The sequence below is a fragment of the Orbicella faveolata genome, unplaced genomic scaffold, assembly GCF_042242905.1.
Source record: "Orbicella faveolata isolate gen_17 unplaced genomic scaffold, um_ofav_v1 contig_2, whole genome shotgun sequence".
Taxonomy (NCBI): Eukaryota; Metazoa; Cnidaria; class Anthozoa; order Scleractinia; family Merulinidae; genus Orbicella; species Orbicella faveolata.
The window spans coordinates 1,985,309-2,003,988 of NW_028301547.1; the positions used below are offsets into that span (position 1 = coordinate 1,985,309).

The 18,680-nt window shown below is 37.3% G+C and overlaps 2 protein-coding genes across 5 annotated transcripts; one reads left to right on the top strand and one right to left on the bottom strand.

The window, feature by feature from the left end:
* Positions 1-31: 31 nt before the first annotated feature.
* Positions 32-8,690, top strand: LOC110058454 (uncharacterized). Of its 2 annotated transcripts, XM_089290602.1 has the most exons (9): positions 32-201; positions 598-665; positions 2,312-2,435; positions 3,098-3,322; positions 4,241-4,392; positions 4,983-5,159; positions 5,569-5,673; positions 7,340-7,384; positions 7,991-8,092. In XM_089290602.1, the coding sequence occupies exons 1-8, from the start codon at positions 176-178 to the stop codon at positions 7,348-7,350; spliced, it is 888 nt and encodes a 295-aa protein (XP_089146728.1). In that variant the 5' UTR covers positions 32-175; the 3' UTR covers positions 7,351-7,384; positions 7,991-8,092. The 2 variants fall into 2 exon arrangements, with proteins under 2 accessions (XP_089146728.1, XP_089146727.1); XM_089290601.1 differs by lacking the exon at positions 7,340-7,384 and having other exon boundaries at positions 7,991-8,690.
* A 1,226-nt stretch (positions 8,691-9,916) lies between these two features.
* On the bottom strand, positions 9,917-17,513 carry LOC110058456 (apoptosis regulator BAX-like). Of its 3 annotated transcripts, none has more exons than XM_020765107.2 (3): positions 17,187-17,513; positions 13,180-13,700; positions 9,917-12,111 (listed from the first exon to the last, which is right to left on the bottom strand). In XM_020765107.2, exons 2-3 carry the CDS (start codon positions 13,684-13,686, stop codon positions 11,998-12,000), a joined length of 621 nt encoding a protein of 206 aa, XP_020620766.2. In that variant the 5' UTR covers positions 13,687-13,700; positions 17,187-17,513; the 3' UTR covers positions 9,917-11,997. The 3 variants fall into 3 exon arrangements, with proteins under 3 accessions (XP_020620766.2, XP_020620765.2, XP_020620767.2); XM_020765106.2 differs by lacking the exon at positions 17,187-17,513 and adding an exon at positions 15,424-15,575; XM_020765108.2 differs by lacking the exon at positions 17,187-17,513 and adding an exon at positions 15,116-15,357.
* Between the last annotated feature and the right edge of the window lie 1,167 nt (positions 17,514-18,680).

Here is an 18,680-nt window from a genome sequence, read left to right on the forward strand (position 1 = left end):
GCGTCGAACACGCATGCTTTCCACCGCTGGAAACTTCCATCGCGGTAACCAGTGTTTTGGCGCCAATTCATTAACACGATTGATTACAAATCAAGAAATTCAAAAACACAACAAAAGGGTTTTTCTTATTTCTGAGTTTTTTCCGTGAGGGTATTCAAGTGGTGGAAGTCCTGGTATGTCATTGGGGAGAAGATCTGACAGGTAATAACCTTGTGAAAGAATTGTTTTTGTTCTCGGTGAAGGAGTCCCGTGTGATTCCCATGGAATCATCATACGAAAATGAAATGCTTTTATTTGTCGTGTCGCTAAATATTTTATCGACGTAACGTTCGCGTTTATTACGAAAATTGATTCAGTTTACAATTACAACTTAAGTATGTCATGTTGTGAGCGACATTCTTATTTCCCTTGTCACACAGCGGCAGATTGGGAGATCATTTTGACAAATTCTATGTTTAAACAGCCGACGGTGTTTAGAACGAAGAAATTAGCATCAGAAATTTAAGCTTAATATTCAGATCAGGCTGTTGGCTTAATTATCTACAGTTGCGACTGTTCGTCTCATTTTGTCGTTCCACTTTAAATGTCTCTTCGCAGAGTACGTAAAAAAGTCGATTATGCCAAGTTTTGTCAAGATGAAGACGAGAGTACAAACAATAGCGACGGTGAGTGAACATGGACTAAACACAGGGATATCTTGGGGAATACAGGGGATGTGATTGCATGGAATCTTGCCGTTGGAGATGGGGTGGGGGGGGGGGGGGGGGCATACTCCCTGTAATGAATTATACATGTATGGGGACTCTAGATCATATATAAAAGGGTGGGCTTTTTGAAGAGTTGAAGAATAGAAGAACGTAGTGAAAAACTTTCAAAACCTTCTCTGGACAGTGTTCTCCTTTTCAGGCGGTAACCGGTAAAATTTACCGCCTGTAGCACCACTCATTACTGCCTAAAATCCCTTGGATTTCTTGAAAATTCAACAGGTAAAAGAAAAAATATATATATAGTTGTTTCACCGACATAATCGGTGTTTTATCCTTGTAAAGGAATCAATAAACAGATTAAAAGATAACAGCGCAGGCTATGGTTTGTAAGTACTATCTGTGGCTTTCGAACCTCAAGGCAAGATCCATGAATCTTTGGCAGGCTTTCTTCCACCATTCCATCATGGCAGATGTCATTTCTTCACACTTGCATCGGTAGTTGTTTACGTTCAGTTTCATGATGAAGCGACTACGAACGTTGTTCTCATTTCTCTCCATTAGCAATGGCAATAAGTCACGAATGGAAACAGTTACAAGTAAAGTAATTTTAGACGTTACAAGTATTTGATTTGCAAGCAATGTGGGTAAATCAGTTCCATGAACTTCCCACCTAACTATCGGCTTTAGAAAATGGGTGCTGCTAAATTGACCAACATTCACGGGTGGTGATCAAAAACTTCATCCTCGTCACGAAATGCTCCACATTCAGGTCAAAGGTGTTTAAAATCTATTTTCAGACGACGTTTTGAGAGAATCCTTGACAATAAAACCCTTCCAGAACATGAATGAAAACGAATATGCAGTGATTTCGTTTGGTTTTGAGAGACGACGGCTGATTTTGTAGTGACACTTCATGTAAGCACAGTGAGGATACCCTGGAAGTTTTCTGTGACTTTAGGGCAAGAGAATTAAGACAAAGAATAAAACAAAAATGAAAATGCTGTTTGATTTCATATGACATCTAAAGCCAAAGGTGTAAAATTAGTAAACTGTAAGGCATATTAGATGGAGGTCTTTTCAAAGAAAATGTTTTTATTAGGAAACGACAACATGGGTGATGAAGTGGCTTTGCAACTCGAGAATGAAACACCTGTCTTGGAAAGACAAGAATGGGGCAAATTTCAATTCCATGTAATGTACAGAGCAGACCCAATAAACAAGGCTGCGATTCACCTGATTGCTTTACTGGACTAAAATGCTCTTTCACCTGTTGTACTGAAAACAAGGGAGAACCCTGTCTGGATAGAAAGATTTCTGCAGGACTTTCCTCTTGGGTCAATACCATTTTCTATGGAAGGTTCATGAAAGGGTTATCGGTACCTTTCCTGTCAAAAGTGGTATATAAAGGGCTAGGTAAGGGTTTGTACCTCAGGGCAGAGCCTCCCCTTGTGAAACTTTGTCAAGTGCCTCTGCTCCCCCCTCCCATCTTCAGGCCTTACCCCCCTGGGTAGAGGAAATTATAAGGCTTTGGAGGAGAATATTTGGAACAATACCTCGTGGCAAATAATATTGGCAAGAATGAGCGTGTGACTACATTTTTCCAGATGATTTTCAAGATGATGTAGGACCTGTACCATCAAAAAGAACAAAAACCACAGCTAAGTCAAAAGTTAAAGTGAAAGAAGAAGCAAAGAGTAGGGAACCAGTGACTTTAAAAAGGAAGGAAAGGTACATGTTATAGCAAATAATGTTAAGATGCAAATTAATAAAAATTTATCCAATCCAGTAGATGGTGGCATTGCCTAAAGATGCCTAACATACATGTACACTGTCATTGTGAACTTGGTGGTTGTGCTTTCTGCTTATACGTTTTCATTAATTTTAACCAATCTGTTGGTCCCAGTGAGTGTGCACTCAAAAAAGTCTCACAGGGAAAGCTTTGCGTAAGATATGCCTTTTTTGGCAGGGAAGGATACGCGATCTGTAATTTGGTCAAATTTACAGAAATTAAAAAAAGCCATTGTGCAAACATCTGTGAACATCTTGCTGCATCTTGTTAATGTATTGTTTTTCAAGCGGATTCCAAACTGTCTGGTTCAAAACTTGGCAATTTTACCATATTTTAAATGCTTTTTCTAGTTATGGTATCAGTATTAAAATCAGGTAACCTCCTGAATTCAAGATTTTATACATTGATACTTATTTATTTATTTAACTTTGCCTAACTAAATACTTAGCTTACATATAGCAAAAATTCATTAGGTGGGGAGACCAATACAGCATAGCCAATTACAGTGGATCCCAGGGTATCCTGGGATACCAGCAAAATATATCAACAAAGATTGTTTTATAGCATTGTGCATGATTTATTTCTGTTTATTTCTTGTTAGGTTGTCTAGAGATGAAAAGCTTTACCAAAAAGAGCTGGAGGCTGCTTTAGAAGCCTCTATAAAAGAGTCACAACAGTCTCCTGAGAATGTTAGCAGTACCGGCAGTGCAAATGATGATGAGCAAAGAGAACTTTCGGACGATGAAGTAATGATTTTATCCAAACCAAAGAAACCAAGATTACTTCCATCTTCTGACACAGAAGACAATAATAAAGAGAACAGTGGGTGAGTGTATTTGCTACATTAATGTGATAACCAGAGTGGCAGTTCAGTGGCCCAATGGTTAGTGCATTGGACTTCAGATCAAGCAGTGTGTGTTCAAGTCCTGGCTGGGTACATTGTATTGTGTTCTTGAGCAAGACTCTTTACTCTCACAGTATCTCTCCCTATCCATGTGTGTAAGTGGGTACCATATCTAACTTTAGTGCTGGGGGTAACCCTGCTATGGACCAGCATCCCATCCAGGAAAGAGTAGAAATAGTGGATTAAGTACTAAAGGCATCTACGGTTTAGTGTCAATCCATACCCTCGATCGACACTCCGTCAACACCTCGGTTGACACTCAGTCAACACTCCATCGACATCTCAGCCGACAGTTGGTTGAGAATTGACTAATTTTCGTTTGATTTATATGAGTCAGTTAATACTCAGCCAACTATCGACCGACTGTTGATCAAGTGTCGATAGAGTGTTGACCGAGTATCGACCAAGTATCAGTCAGCACGTTGATCAAGTATTATTGAGTATTGATCGAGATTATCGATTGACACTCGACCGCAGATGCCTTTAAAAGTACACATGATCCAAAATAGTGCTAGTCACTTCATGTGACACTGAGAAATCAGGATAAGCTCTCGTGGCATGGGCCACTGGCGTGATGCAGACTTACCTTCCATGTGATAACGTGACAGCAGTAAAGTTCATTTTCTTTACTTTGGCTAAAATTCTTATCACTGCCTGGGTGAAGGGAGGGGAAAAGGAAAGATTTCAAAGATCTTGGACTGAAAGAAGCATTGTTTTCATTTCCTACTAAAGAAAATTGATCACAGAACAGAACAGGAAAGATATATTTGAGCCAGGTTATTTCAACATGCCCAGTTCAAAACAATGAAATGAATTAATATTTAGTTTGTTGGTTTTCAGCAATGATTCACAAACAAACTCTGAAAAGAAGGACCCAAATATTGAAGAGGAGGAAAGTAGCAATGATGACTTAAAACCAAAACAAAGAGGAAAGAAATCAGGTGCGAGCAAAGCTGCTGTGAAACAAGAACAAGCTGAAGATGACAATCATGGTACAATGTCATTGAATTTTTGTCAATTTGGTCTTCACCTCACTGCACCTCCATTGATCTGTACAATCTCATATCTCCCATGCATGGACACTGTAGTTAAAATCTGGAATTATGGCACACAAGTGTGATAGGACTTGTGAAGGCAAATTGTGATAGTACGGGCTGGGCTTGAAAAAATATTGAATTCTAGCTTGCCCTTGGGACAAGTAGCTCTCAAATTTTGTTTACCCTGGGCAAGTTTTAGTTTGCTCTTTTCATGATTTAGTTGGCAGACAGCTTGCCTGAGCCCTTGCCCATCGGGCAAGTGAAAGTGACAAGTTACTCGCCCAGATGGAAAATCTTGTCCTGGATGACCACATGGACTTTTTGCAAGCCCTTTATGTGACATAATTGACCAACTTCAGGAGAGAAGAATGAATGAGATGCAAGGCAAGAACCATGATGTCACATACATGTATGTCATGATCAATTTTTGTACCTTCTCGGATGTCAGACCTCAGACATGAAGCAGCCCTGAGATAAATCTATAAATATTAATATTGTTAGAGTTTCTCAGTGTTCTTTTTCTCTTTGAACCCGTTGAAACAAAGACAGTGACTTTGAGCTCAGTGAAGAACTAAGCAATGAAGACAGCCTTAGTGAGGGAGATGACAGTGATTTTGACGAGGAGATAGAGCTGAAGAAAACAAAGAAAGCAAGAGGATGTGGCAAGTCAACAGCAAGTTCACCTGCGAAGCCCAGCGTCAAGCCCAGAACAAGTGTAACAGGTGGGCAGATTAACTGAATTAATTCTCTTTAATTCTTACAGTTTCGCATTACTACTGTTCTTCCTCTTTTGCTGCATCTGTGCTCTGGATTACTGTTTGATAATGAGGAACATGGTAGCCTCAATTGGTTACCATGTTGGACTCTGGATCAAGCTGTTGATGATTTTGTTGTGTTTTTCTCTCAGAGCAAGACACTTAAATTACTGTCATACTGTTCTCTCCTTCAAGGAGTATAAAATTAACACTCAGGTGCTTTGGAAACTGGTAGGACAGCCTGGCAAGCACTCCGCTCATCTCTGGGAGAAAATAGTCTGTATTTAAGACAGACTTCCATTTTTGTGGGTGTTATTTTTCTGTTTGTGTTTCTTCTTTTTAATTCAATGCATCTAAACATTTTCCAATGTTTCAGTCACACCACTAAAGATGCTTAAAGGCAGAGGCAAAAATAAAGGAAGAGGATCATCAGCCAACAGCAGTCACTCAGTGTCCAGTTCTGCCTCCAATTCACCATCAAGTACGTTACTGTCAGGAATTTGAAAATACATTTACAGTGGAATTTGAAATTATAACAAATTAATCAATAAATGGGTGGCTTCTGGTACATGGGTTTCATGAACACTTTCAGTAGGAGGGAAATTGGTTTTTACAGACGGGCAAAACGTTTTGAACTGAACTTCTTTATAAGAGAAACTTAATCGCGTAGATGGTCAAACCAGATGGGCAAAATCATCCTCACAGCTGGTCAATTTGCCCAGAGCGCAGCACTTAAGAGAACCCCTGCTGGTAACAGGCTGATTGGTTATGAGAAGTCTTATGACAATCAGCCACATATCTTTTCTCTAACATCATATACATGTGACCATCACACATAAATGTCTAGGTGTGGAAAGTTAAATTTTTACTAATGACCTTAGAATGTTGTGGTCCTAGATTTGCAGGGGTTTCATTAAGGGACAGGCACCAGGGAAATTGACCAACTGGAAGAACGAATTTGTGCGTCTGTTTTGACCATCTAGAGTAAAGTTTTTCTTATAAAGAAGTTCAATTCAAACAGTTTTGCCTGCCTGTTAAAATCAGTTGCTCTCCTGCTGAAAAGGGTAATGAAACCCTTGGTCCAATACGAAGAGATAATTAATAAAAATGCCTGTTGAGACAAAAATGAGGAAACATTCAGATTCAAGGGTAAAGTTATCATACCAACTAGTTTCTCTGGGGTACGTGCTAGTAATTATGTAGCAGTTTAAAGTAAAGTTTAAGATGACAATTTAATTTGCAGCCATGGCTAAATAGACCAAGAAATTTTTAGTTGCACTAAACTGCATCAAGTTAGGTTGTAACTTACGACAATCACGAGTAAGCTAAATACTGCAAGTATACTTTGTGAAATTTATGGGATTTCATGACTAATGAGTTAAAGGTTTACGTTAAAACTGACAGGAATTTAATCAATAAAAGCAACGTGATCTATAAATAATAATATGACACCGGTATATAGGTTTTTATTGTGCGCTTTCTTTCTTAGTTAAGTAGTTTGCTAGTTAATGTAATTAATGTATTCCTGTTAATATAGTTAATGTATTCTTTGCGTAATTTTTCACACGACTCCTAGGAAGACCATTTTTATGATAAGATGTCTTGTCTAAATAAAGATTAATTGATAATTATGGTAGATCTAACATGTATCTTGAAAAATAAACACTTAACTTTGCGAGCAAGGTCTAACATCTGAACTGTTCTCGAGCATGAATTGTTGGCATAACACAGTGTCTTCACCTAGGCAATGGACTAGGAGTAGCAAATGTACTCCTAGTAGCATCATGCTGCAGAAAAAAAGATAAGCTTGGGTAATGTGGGCTTCCTGAGTGTAGGCAAAATCATTCATTTACTTTATTTCCTTTATTACTGGCTCTGAAGGAGCATGAGAACGACATACCGGTACATAATGATAGTAAATCTAACTTCTGTTTTCAAGGCTAAACATAGTAATAGTAAGACTTCAATAGTAATTAGATAAGGTCTAACAAACAAAAAGTAGAGCTAAACAAAACAATTTTGTTCCCAGGACCTCTCTTTGTTTGCCCCCAAGAGCTAGAGAGACCCTGGTAACAAGGTCGTCAGTCAAAGACAAATTATGCTGACAAGCAAACTGAACTGTCTCTTTTGTCTCCTGTGTTTCACAGGTTTCTTCTGAAGACAAAAAGATTACTGTCAGTAAACCCACAGAGGTAATTATAACCTAAATAAAGATATAAATGTTTAAGTAACCAGCTATAATAACAATTTTATTAGTACTGATTATTAAAACCTCTTTTGAAGAACTCTAACTTGAATAACTAACATTGAAAGAAATGCATTTAATGTAAGGACAATAACAAAAGCAGCAAACAAAAGCAAAGAGCTGAGCACTAATAGGCATAATTAATTATACCCCTGCCTAATAAAATAATTTATTTATTTATTTGTTAATAAATTAATTGACAATATAGTTGACAGTTACATGTGATAATTTACATTGTCCATGGCTAGTCTTCCGCAGCTCGTTTCGTCCTGGCTGAGAGACTCATCAGAGACCTTTCTGCCTTGCAAACTCGATGGGCATAGTGCCCAAAGTCCTGGGACTTTTTCTGTAACACTAGCTGCTAACAATGTGTTGTCACAAACGAATAACTAAATTAATTAATTATACACTATACCCTTGCCTATAAATAAATGGTATCTAATGATGATATCATTCAGTATTTTGTGCCTCGAGATGGGTGTTTTTAGGTTAATTAAGGTCTGCTCTGCTTGTTAAACATGTAAAATTGTATTGCTTTTGCAATGTCTTTCAGTTCCGTCCACAACAAATCAACCTTTACAACAAGTCAAGGCCAACTCTATGACACTTCTCAGAAGTAGCCCAGGAATGGGACTTGGTGGAGTGAAAATAAACAGTTCTCGACCTCCAATGCGTCTTGGACTTTCAAGAAATGTACGGGTCAAACCGCTGCATTCACATGTGTCCGTACAACATTGAAACTGGAACTTGAAAAGATTTCATGAACACTGTCTGTTTTCATCACCATGTATGCTTGCCATTCTGTCAAATGAACCTTTCAGGACAAAAAAACTGAATCAGATTGAAAAATCAAAATGTATTCAGTCATGGAATTCCTTGCCTGCCATTTCTTATCAACAGCAGAATGATCTATTCCAGATCAGAGACAGTAGTCTTTTACAAGACTCAGGAATTGATACATACACAAACAAGAAACACAAAATGCTGCATGTGGTTCTTTGCACTTAAATCAGTTTTAATAAACGACATTGGAAAAAAAAAACTTTTTAGACTGAAAGGTTTATATTAAACCATAATCAGAATTTGAAAGTTGCAACACATTTTTTTTCTCTTAGCTTACAGTCATGGTAGTGGTATGCCATATTTTTTAGTTCTAAACATGATGATTGTTGAAATTCGACTGTACATAATCATTGTGTAGTTTAAAGGAAGTTTTAAGGATAAATTATAATAAAGTGACTGCAGACTCTCTATTTTTTGTATTCTGGTATTAGTATAGGTAAACTTATGAATGCGACTGCAATTAAGGATTACGAGTGATAATAAGGATTACGAGTGACATTTGTAAATTCTCTCAAAATTGGTGTACAACCTTTTATATGGAAATGCATTTTTCTAGCTCAATTATTGTCTAACAAATCGGACTCATTTCCATGTGAAAGGTTGTACACCAGGACTTGTTTTGAAACAGAGGGGAAAATAGCAACTGAGAAGAGGCTCATTGGATGGCATGAAGTCCTGTCATCAAGTTCAAAACTACAGTGTATTACAACAACAGCCATGGTTGTCCTGTTAGTGCCAATTTTGTTTTTTTCAGTATTCCCAACTATTTCTCGTCTGATGATTTTGCAAGGGCTGGAGAGCAATGCTCCCCAATAATTTTAATGCACCCCATACAAACCTTGAATTAATTTATGGTCAGTCCAAATAGGCCAATTTTGATATTAAAATTCGAACTGAACTCTGAGGCTTAGGGAATAAAACGGAAAGAAATCACATTGGGGTTGAGCGATAAATAATTTATCCCTTCTTCTTTGTTCTCTAAAGCCTCAGAGCCAAGTTAACGGATCTGGTAATCAAATAATATTATGGTCAAACCTCTCCGTAACAGCCACCTTGGGGACTGAGGAATGACTGCTGTAGAGAGGTGCCTGTTATTGAGCGGAAGGGGTGTAATATGACACCTGTTTTTTTCAGGGTACAACTTCTTATAATTATATATATCAAATGTATCAATAAAATGTAACTTAACAGAAACAGAGAATGATACAAGAGACGGATCAAGTTTCGTGACCTACAAATATAAAAAAAAAATGGGTTTTTTGGTATACACTGTCAGTTGTTCACTAACTGGCCATTGTCAAGAAGGTATTTTGGCAGTTGGGATGAGTTGTAATGGCTGTTGCTATTGTGGAGAGGTGGCTGTTGAAGAGAGATTAAGATAAAAGTGAATATCAGTGGACTGTCCACCACGTCCAAAAAAGTGGCCATTCTAGATTGGTGGCTGTTAGTGGAGGTTCAACTGTATGTTCCCTGAATTACAGTGAAAATTTGTTTTTTCCATTTTTTTTTATTATCATTTCACTCATCAAAACAGTACAGCAATTAATCCATAAAGCAGCCATATATCATGTAATGATTAGTCATTACTGTGAACTGCTTTGCAGTCTAAGAAACATGTTTAATCACTACACAGGAGTCGAATCACATTTTTATTTCAATCACCACTTAGCTCTTACTAATAAAAATTTGAATCTTAATAGACATGCACATGAGAAACTTCCAAAAATATGGCTTAAATGAGGCAAAAAGCTAAACACAAGGAAATCAGATATCAGAGAAAATACTTTCTTTGTACAGAAAATTGTATGCATACATCATAGACACATGGTGTTCAATTGGATACACAGCTGTAGCTATCTGGATGCATTGCAGGCTTACGGTATTAGGCAATAATTTTAAATCTTATTAAATTAATTTTTGTTAAAAGCGTGAGTTCAATCTTGTATCATTAAATTAATTTGTGTTAAAAGTATCTTGTATGGAGATGGGCCATAACTTTTATTTCTTTCTGTTAGAGAAAAGTTATTTTCTTTGGAACAATGCATTAATTTTCTACTTCAACCCCATTCATACTACTGAAATAATCTCTTGTACAAAGCATTAAGAAGTATTATGAAGGAAACCAGCGTAAATCAACAGTAAAGAACTTGTATTGTTTATACGCAAAAGATACTAATACTGTATTGTTTATACGCAAAAGACAAAGCTTTGTATGCTTAAAAACGGTGAAATTTTCCAAATTGAGGAAGCAGAGCTCTCTTTTTGTCAGTAATGAATCTAGAGTCAAACTAATGTTATTAACAATCAAACTGATGGTAAAACTCAATTAAAGAACATACACATTGACAAGAATATCCACACAAAATCAGGAATTTTGAGTTTTGAATGAGCACAAAATAAACTTACATTAAGGTCAACATTCCTGCATCAATTGACATATTGCAACCTGTCTATTAAGGGTAAAGAAAATCATACTAATAGTAAGAATTAACAAAATAGCCCAAAGGCCTCTTTCCACGGGCAAAACTACTTTGCTCTGGTCTCTTGAGACACGAAATTGAAAAGACAACAACTTAAGCAAAGAATTAGCATTTCATTGATAGAAATTTGTCCAACATTGAGGTCATTACATGACTGTTGAGGAAAAAAGCCCTTTAAGCCTTCACGCAGATACTGGAATTCTCCCTATCTTATGCTTATTGTACAGGTTGGGAGAAACTGAACTTTCATGGATTAACACAATCTCCGTCAGGCTTTGTTTGAGATCAGTTACATTTATTCTCATGAAATCCACCCTTGGCTTTTTGCAGAGAAACATAGAATTTCCCATTTTTGCACAATACAAAATCTTGCCAAACTAACCCCACTAACAACATCACCAATGGACCACAAAAATATGGTCATATTAACAATATCGTTGCCTCAAAGGTGTTCTTAAATAAAGAAGATGAATGAGTTTTTTCCGGAAAGTGACCAAAACAACGACACGGTCTCAATGATTATTGAGTGGTTATAAGGTAGTTTTGTAAAATGATGACTGATTTCAATACCTCAAAAAGAGAATAACAATTATCATCTTGGTCATTGATTTGGATGTCGTTAAAATACGCAGAGCACTTGTACCTACATGTAACTGGACATGCTAGTTATTATCCCTGTCATGCCATTAATTGCAGTCTTTCAACTACTGTACAAACCCCTAGCTGACACAAAGAGTTGTAAGTCAAAATTTTGAAAACAAAGAAAAAAACTGAAAAGGATAAACTTCATTCTGTATTTCCAGTATCACTAAATAAATCTATAGTCTGTGAACTGGTCACACACCAGGGTTTATCCAGTGGATAAACGGACTTAAGAATTGACTGGGTATGACAGGGTTAATAACACTTAATAACATGGGCCCAGACATTCTAAATCTCTAATCTATGTCACTTTAATATTGAAGAAAACAGGAATACAAATAAAACTCACAAGTAAGGTTAGGAAGTCCCCGTTACAAATCTTACATACCCACTTTCCACGGCGCTGAGTTCATTTTCATCGAAACAATCTTAATGTGCATTTATACAATAATATGCTACATTCAGACAGTCATGTTCTGTCAACCTGGGGATGATTTGAAAAGCCTGCACAATTATTTTAAAAGACTGGCAAATATTCCACCTCTATATTACAAAAGTGTACAACAATAACTTTTGCTTTGTTGTTGGACAACAATCATTGTCTGCGCCATAACAAATAAAAGCCAAGTGCGCAAATACATCCAAACACAAAGAAGACCTCCAGGTCGTGCCTTTGTCGTAAACTCTTGAAGTAGTCCACAACAGCTTCCTGCAAAGAAGGAACTGCGATTAGTGGTCTTTGCCATTTCACTAAGAAACCAACTACTTCAATTTCTGATACACACCAAGTGGCCAATCAAGCCAGAGCTTATCCCAGGTTCTGTAGCATTAAGCGACTAGGAGTATTTCTGCTACCCCCTGGATGGGATGCTAGTCCATCGCAGGGTTACCCCCAGCATTAAGTTCACCAGTACCCATTTATACACCTGGGTGGAGAGAGGCACTGTGAGAGTAAAGTGTCTTGCCCAAGAACACAGCACAATGTCCCCAGTCAGGGTTCAAACCCGGACCCCTCGATCCAGAGATGAGCACACTAACCATAAAGCCACCGCAACTCCCAACAAATTCAATTTCTGAGCCACCTACTATTTATGAAATAATATGCGAGTATGTTGTAAAAAGTAATTTGGGAAAACACAGTTTTTTTGGAATGTGACTGAACCTTGACTGTCCTTGTCTCAGGGCAGTCAAGGCTGTAGCTAGGGGGCATGGGGTCAGGGCATGGTATAGGTTTTCAATCATGCTAGCGCTGCAAGATAAAAATTGAAAATAGTCTTTGTAATCCCTTAACATTGTTGACATTTTGGCCTTATCCAAAATTGAGAGAATGTGTAAAATAGCATTTCAGAGCTTATCAATTTTAAAATTTTCTGGAGGAACATGCCCCAAGACCTCTGTCCCTTCAGCACTCAAATCGGTGACAGCAGTCTGCTTCATGAAACAAGCCCTGTACTGCCTAAATTGATGAGAACCCTGCTTTCATTTAGCATTAAGTCTGGTACCCACATTATTATGATTAGAACTGATTCAACCTTAAAAAATCTTCTTTACAGTATTAGTGCTATATAAATGTATAATTATTATTATTATTATAATTATTATTTATTGTTAACATTTCATATTGACCTGATGATTTACTGATATTACAAGAAAAACATACTAGATGCTGTGTACTAAAAAAATCAAGGGTCAATATTATTAATGAAAATATTTCATAACAAATAAACAAGGCCAGAAACTTAGGATTCTAAAAGATCGAACCACTAACAATACTCACCCAGCCTCCTTGCTCAAATATCCACTTTGCAAGTCGGTCCTTGATAAACTGGCAAACCCATTGAATGATCATTTTAATGAGGGGTATCTCATTTATCACTCGTACTGCTAGCTTATAGCCAAAGTAGAAAAGAGTCACTATTCTGCCCCAGTTGACAACACCATCGTTAAATATTTGCACTCCAACTTGGAGAAAAGTTTCAAAGGCAGTGTCTTTAGTAACAACCACTTGTTTTATTAGACCATTCAATGACGCATCATTGGATAAACGATCCCCAATGTCACGTATAACATGGGCGACATCTTTGTTAACTTTTCTTTGACTTTCGCTGAGTTCTTGTGGAACTGCCAAGCCATCAGCACGAAAACACTCTGTTAAAAATGTTGTGACAATAGCAGGTGCCTGTCCCGATACTTCATCAACACTATTTGCCCTGTGAAAGGGTGGTCTTTCCTCCTGATTTCCATCTCCATCATCTGAGTCTTGTCGATTTCGACCAGGGGCCATTTTGATGGATCACTCTAAAGGAAAATAAAAAATAAATGTCTTTAGTTATTTCCATGACTTAACTATTTATCCAAATTAATTTAAAATGTCAAACTTAACGCTGTAAATAAAAAAAAAAACCATTTCGTCACTATTTCTGCTTGAACGGTTAAACAACAAGTTAACTCTCTCAAACATCACCTTGGGCTAGATCTATGAATTCCACCTAGTGTATTCTTTCACTTAGGACTCTAATTTAGTTTTGTGGTGACAATTTCAACCTAAAAGCAAAACTAATGGCAAACAAGGATTTTATCCCAAAAGTGCTCAGTGACACAAAAATAAACATGCACAAGAATAATTTATTATTATTCTAAAATGAATATAACAAACTAGTCAATTTGACCTGGGATGCTTAAGTAATTTTTAAGAAAAACTCAAGTGTTTTGCACTCAAGGACATCTCGGACTCTCCAAAACTTGGCGAAATTTGACAAAGTTTTCCTTTACCAAACTCACTGGTTTGGCATGGCATCTGATATTAAACAAGAAATTGTGACCACAAATATTCCAGATGAAAAGAACAACATCAATCAGCAATATTTTTGGAAAATCTTTATAAGACACTCTTTGTCTCTAATTTTAGATTCAATGAATGCCTCTAAAATTGGAACAAGACACTGAAAATCTTGATTCAAATTTCAAAACCGGCATGTTCTTTTCTCACAATGGATTTCAGTGAGTCATTTCTATAAATGTGTTCAGGTGTCGGTTATGTTTCTTAAAATAGCATCCCACACGATTCACATGAAGTGTACACTTATCACCTGTGCCTACTTTATCTCATTCAAAATTAGAACAAACAACGTTTGTAACTCCAGTCAAGATAAACTCAAACATCTCTAAATCATGTCACTCGTTCAGGACAACAATACTTCTGCACGGACAAACGCCAACACCGAAATATCTACACCGTATTAAGCATCATTAAATTTCCAATTAGAAAACAAATAACTTGATTATTTACATTTTCATGACCGTTTTTAAAGGGGTAGAGAACTTAAGCTAATTATTGTCTGTGACTCGTCTCCAAGTCGATGAACGAAAAATATTATCTTTGTTATGGAAGTTACTCCTTAATCAAGCAATAACTCATCGAGAATTTTCTTGTTTATCGTTGACTTATGACTTAAGGAAAAAGTTTTGTACGAATTAACACCGCTACAAAAGTAATTTGAATGTTATTTGAAATGGAACAGGCATCATTCGTTCTTCAGGTTCTCTCAAAGACAACTTGCAGCGGCAACAGAAATATAAATTCTTGCGCAACGACAAACAAATTAGAAAAAAGTCCCATCGATCCAGACTGTTAAATCCTGTCAATTATTTTTTGTCTAAGCTGTTTATCGGAATGAGAGATAAACGTAAACTCTATAAAAGAGGTAACATACATGTAATTTCCAACCGAAATTCCAACAGGCATCGCTGTCAAGTTGATTCAGGTCGCGTGCCGTTTACAGCCCTCAAAGAGAACTTGAGCTTTTTAAAAAGGAAATTCAACCAGGATTATAGATTGGCTTAATAAAAACTTAGCTCGATAACTGAAGGAAACATTATTGGCGACAGCTTGATGTCGAATACTTCGAAAAATCTCAATATTTCAGCAACGAAATCGACATGAGCTGTTTAAAAGCGGCCAACAAGAAAACCTTCGCGAGGGAATGACGTTCAATTTTTTTTACACCAACAACAAACTCACCGGCACAGACAAGGTGGAAATAATCCCCTGACCTATAGATTCTCTCTGCTTTCAAAAGCGATTTTTTTTCACGTCTTTCACGTCTGACTCTCAATCCAAGACTGTGTTGACCCAAGTCATGGCGGAAAAGAATCTATAAGCGATCAAGTGTTTGGCCTTGAAAGACGCGATTTGATTGGACAAATTATAGTACAACTTCTGTGATTCGCTAGCTTTCTTTCAAGTGTAGTGATGTCATTTCAATGACGCGCGCCAACTTCAAAGTGGTCACAAACAAATTTTTTTCCCGCGAAAAAAATTATTCTTTCGATTGCTCTGATAAAATGCTCTTTTAACACGCTATCGTCGGAAATTCATATCATCTAACGGATTAGATGGTTCGATGAAGCGGTTTAAGAGGATTTTTGTTTACTTAACAAAATAAAACGGTAAGTTAGACCAGATAACACAAACAAAAGGGGCCATCTGTCGCGACGGTTCCCATTAAAACTACGTGCCCAGACGCGCTTCCGAAACTAATTGATGATGTTTTACACGGTAACAAAAGAATATGAGGTATTCAAAGCAATCAATTTCGTCATAGTGATTGAATTCGATTTTCGCTTCACACATGACAGCTATTTTCGGACGTGACTCAAGAATTATGTTGTTTTTCACCTCCGTTTAACCCTGGGTGAAGCAAGACCAAACACGCTAAAGAGACTGGAGCAAAAGGCTTGCGATAGCTCAAACTGAAAATTTTTCGGCGTTTTCCAATACGGAAAAAAAAACGAAACAAGCTCGTCATTTGCATTCAAAGCGAAAATTTAATTATTGGTAAATCGAGCATGTTTTACACGTGCTTTCTGTTATGACAAAGCAGGCGAAGGGTATTCCCCTAGTTAATTATTCATACCTAAGCGCGGCCGCCTGTTTTGATGTACTTCGGTGTATATAAACAGAATTTCCTTAACAAAAAAAGACCAGGACCCGTTCAAAAAAAAATGATCTTGCTTGTATACACTGCCTCCTAATAATTGTTTTGTGAAAACTGGAACAATGGTTTTCCATTAGAAGCTTGCGTGTTCTTTGTTGCGCTGTCAATAGAAAGGGCGTCATTGTATTCCGGGTGGAAAATTCTCGTTTCCTAGATACTTACTTCAGGGAAGCAATCCCGATAAACATTTACGTTGAAAGGAAAACAAAGCGTTATCAGTTTCATTGCTCGGCATGATGCAACAATTTCATAATTGTTATCGAGAAAAAGATTTTAATCCGTGAAGCATTATGAACACTCAAATCCGAGATTAAATAAATGGGGTCGGCCCTCCGGGTTTTGCAACCCTAAATGTCGTGCGATGCTACGCAACATTCGGCAATGAGGTAAATGACGGTGCGAAAAACTTATTCCAAATACATAAAATAATCAATTAGAACAGCAAGGAAGAGCAAAAAAATGTTGTCTTTTCGGAGAGCGAGGACTACAAAAATTAAATGGCAAATCAGTAAAATGACAGATCCAGAAAACAAGGAATGGGAAACTAGCGAGCGTACCTTTTGTACATGAAATTAACAGGAAAAACTAAACTGTTACATCGAAATTTTTAGAACTGTAGTTACTAGTGTTTTCGCAGAGAAGATTTCAGGGTGAATATTTCGACACAAATTGAGAATATTGACTGCTACTTTTCAAACGAAAAAAAATTACGATCCTCTAAAACAAGAAAAGAACTGCGTCAACCCGTTTTCAAAATTACACGTAAAACTCTTAAACTCGAGCTTACCTTAAGTTTCGGTCGCTGCGTTTCGGAGGAAACTACGGAAGTTGATGGGTGAGTGACTAATATACTGTGTGCAGCAGAGATAACACATCAACCCAGTATGAGAAAATACAGCGGGAAGCCTTATATATCATCTGAGAACGTGTTAAGATTATTCATCACGAAGCAGGTGCAGTCTCACTGTCTTTGTGCTACCGAGTGCCATGCAAGTTTGAACTTGTTCGTTTTTAGCCACGTGCAAGGACTGAAAGTGCTTTTGACTAAATTTAACTGAGTCCGCTGAAAATGTCCACTGGCTGTGAAAATAGGGACCCTAGAACGTCGCAACGGCTTAAATTTGCAACGTCAGCATGTATTTCTCACGTTCGAATTTGGATTGGGAATCTCCCTTGAGATTCGTATGCGTGCGACTTCAATTTTTGCCCTTATATGGATTGAAACGAGGAATTTCTTGATCGTGGCTCCTTCCTCATACTTATAAAGCTGAAATTAAAATAGCAGGGTTTTCCCCTACAAATAAAATGCAAATGTATTTAGGGTGTTTCCTCGGCTCGTTGGGAAAGACACGACAAGCAATCTTCCAACTCAGGCAAGGCTAATGGGAATAAAGCTCATTTAGGACCCAGTGTGGTTTAATTTTTTTTTTTTTTTTTTTCACATCTCCTGATCTGTAGGCTACGTGATGTAAAGACAATAAATGTATTTCCGTTTGTTTTCGTTAATATGCTTTGTTTGCAAATGCTACCTGCGTAAACTGAACCGGATCTGATTGAACTTGACCATTTGCATCGATCGTGCCAAGGTGAACCTTCAAGCTCGGTCTTCAAACGTTTCTCATTTTAAATGTCTCGTATGGCGAAGTACTTTACAGAGCATGGATAGAAAAAGGCATTCAGAAAAACAAACCACATTTGCTTATGGACAGTGTAATCATAATAGAAATATTTTGAGAAAATGAAAACACTTTTTCCGCGTTCCGTATCAAGTTTAAAAAAAAACGACATTTTAGCGCGTGCTTCTTTACATGGTGTTTTCTAATGAAAATAAGCAAGGAACAGTTTTTCGTGAGCATATTTTTAGAATAAAGCCGGAAAAGAAAGCGAAATGAAATTTTACAGTAAATCAGATTTTAACTATTTTAATTTTTATTTTCCAAATGTGCAGTTTCTATCGATCTGAGATTTCCGGTGTTCATTGGCCTTCGCCCTATGTATCGAATGAACACCCCCCTGGGAAATAACCCGAGCATTTTGACCCGTTTAAGTGCCCAGGAGGCGGGGATTTGTTTTCACCGGTTGTTATTGGGGTGGGAAATTTTACATCATGGGAGGGGTGTTTTGAAGACTAGCGGTGGGGAAGCTCAAGGACATTAATAAAGTACAACCCGTTATTTGTAACATCATGGCCTAAAAAAGATCTTTGTCTTGTGTTGAGGTGAATGATATAGTTTTGCTTGTGAAATCCTAATCCCTTTTTAATTATGATTGAACAGCTTGA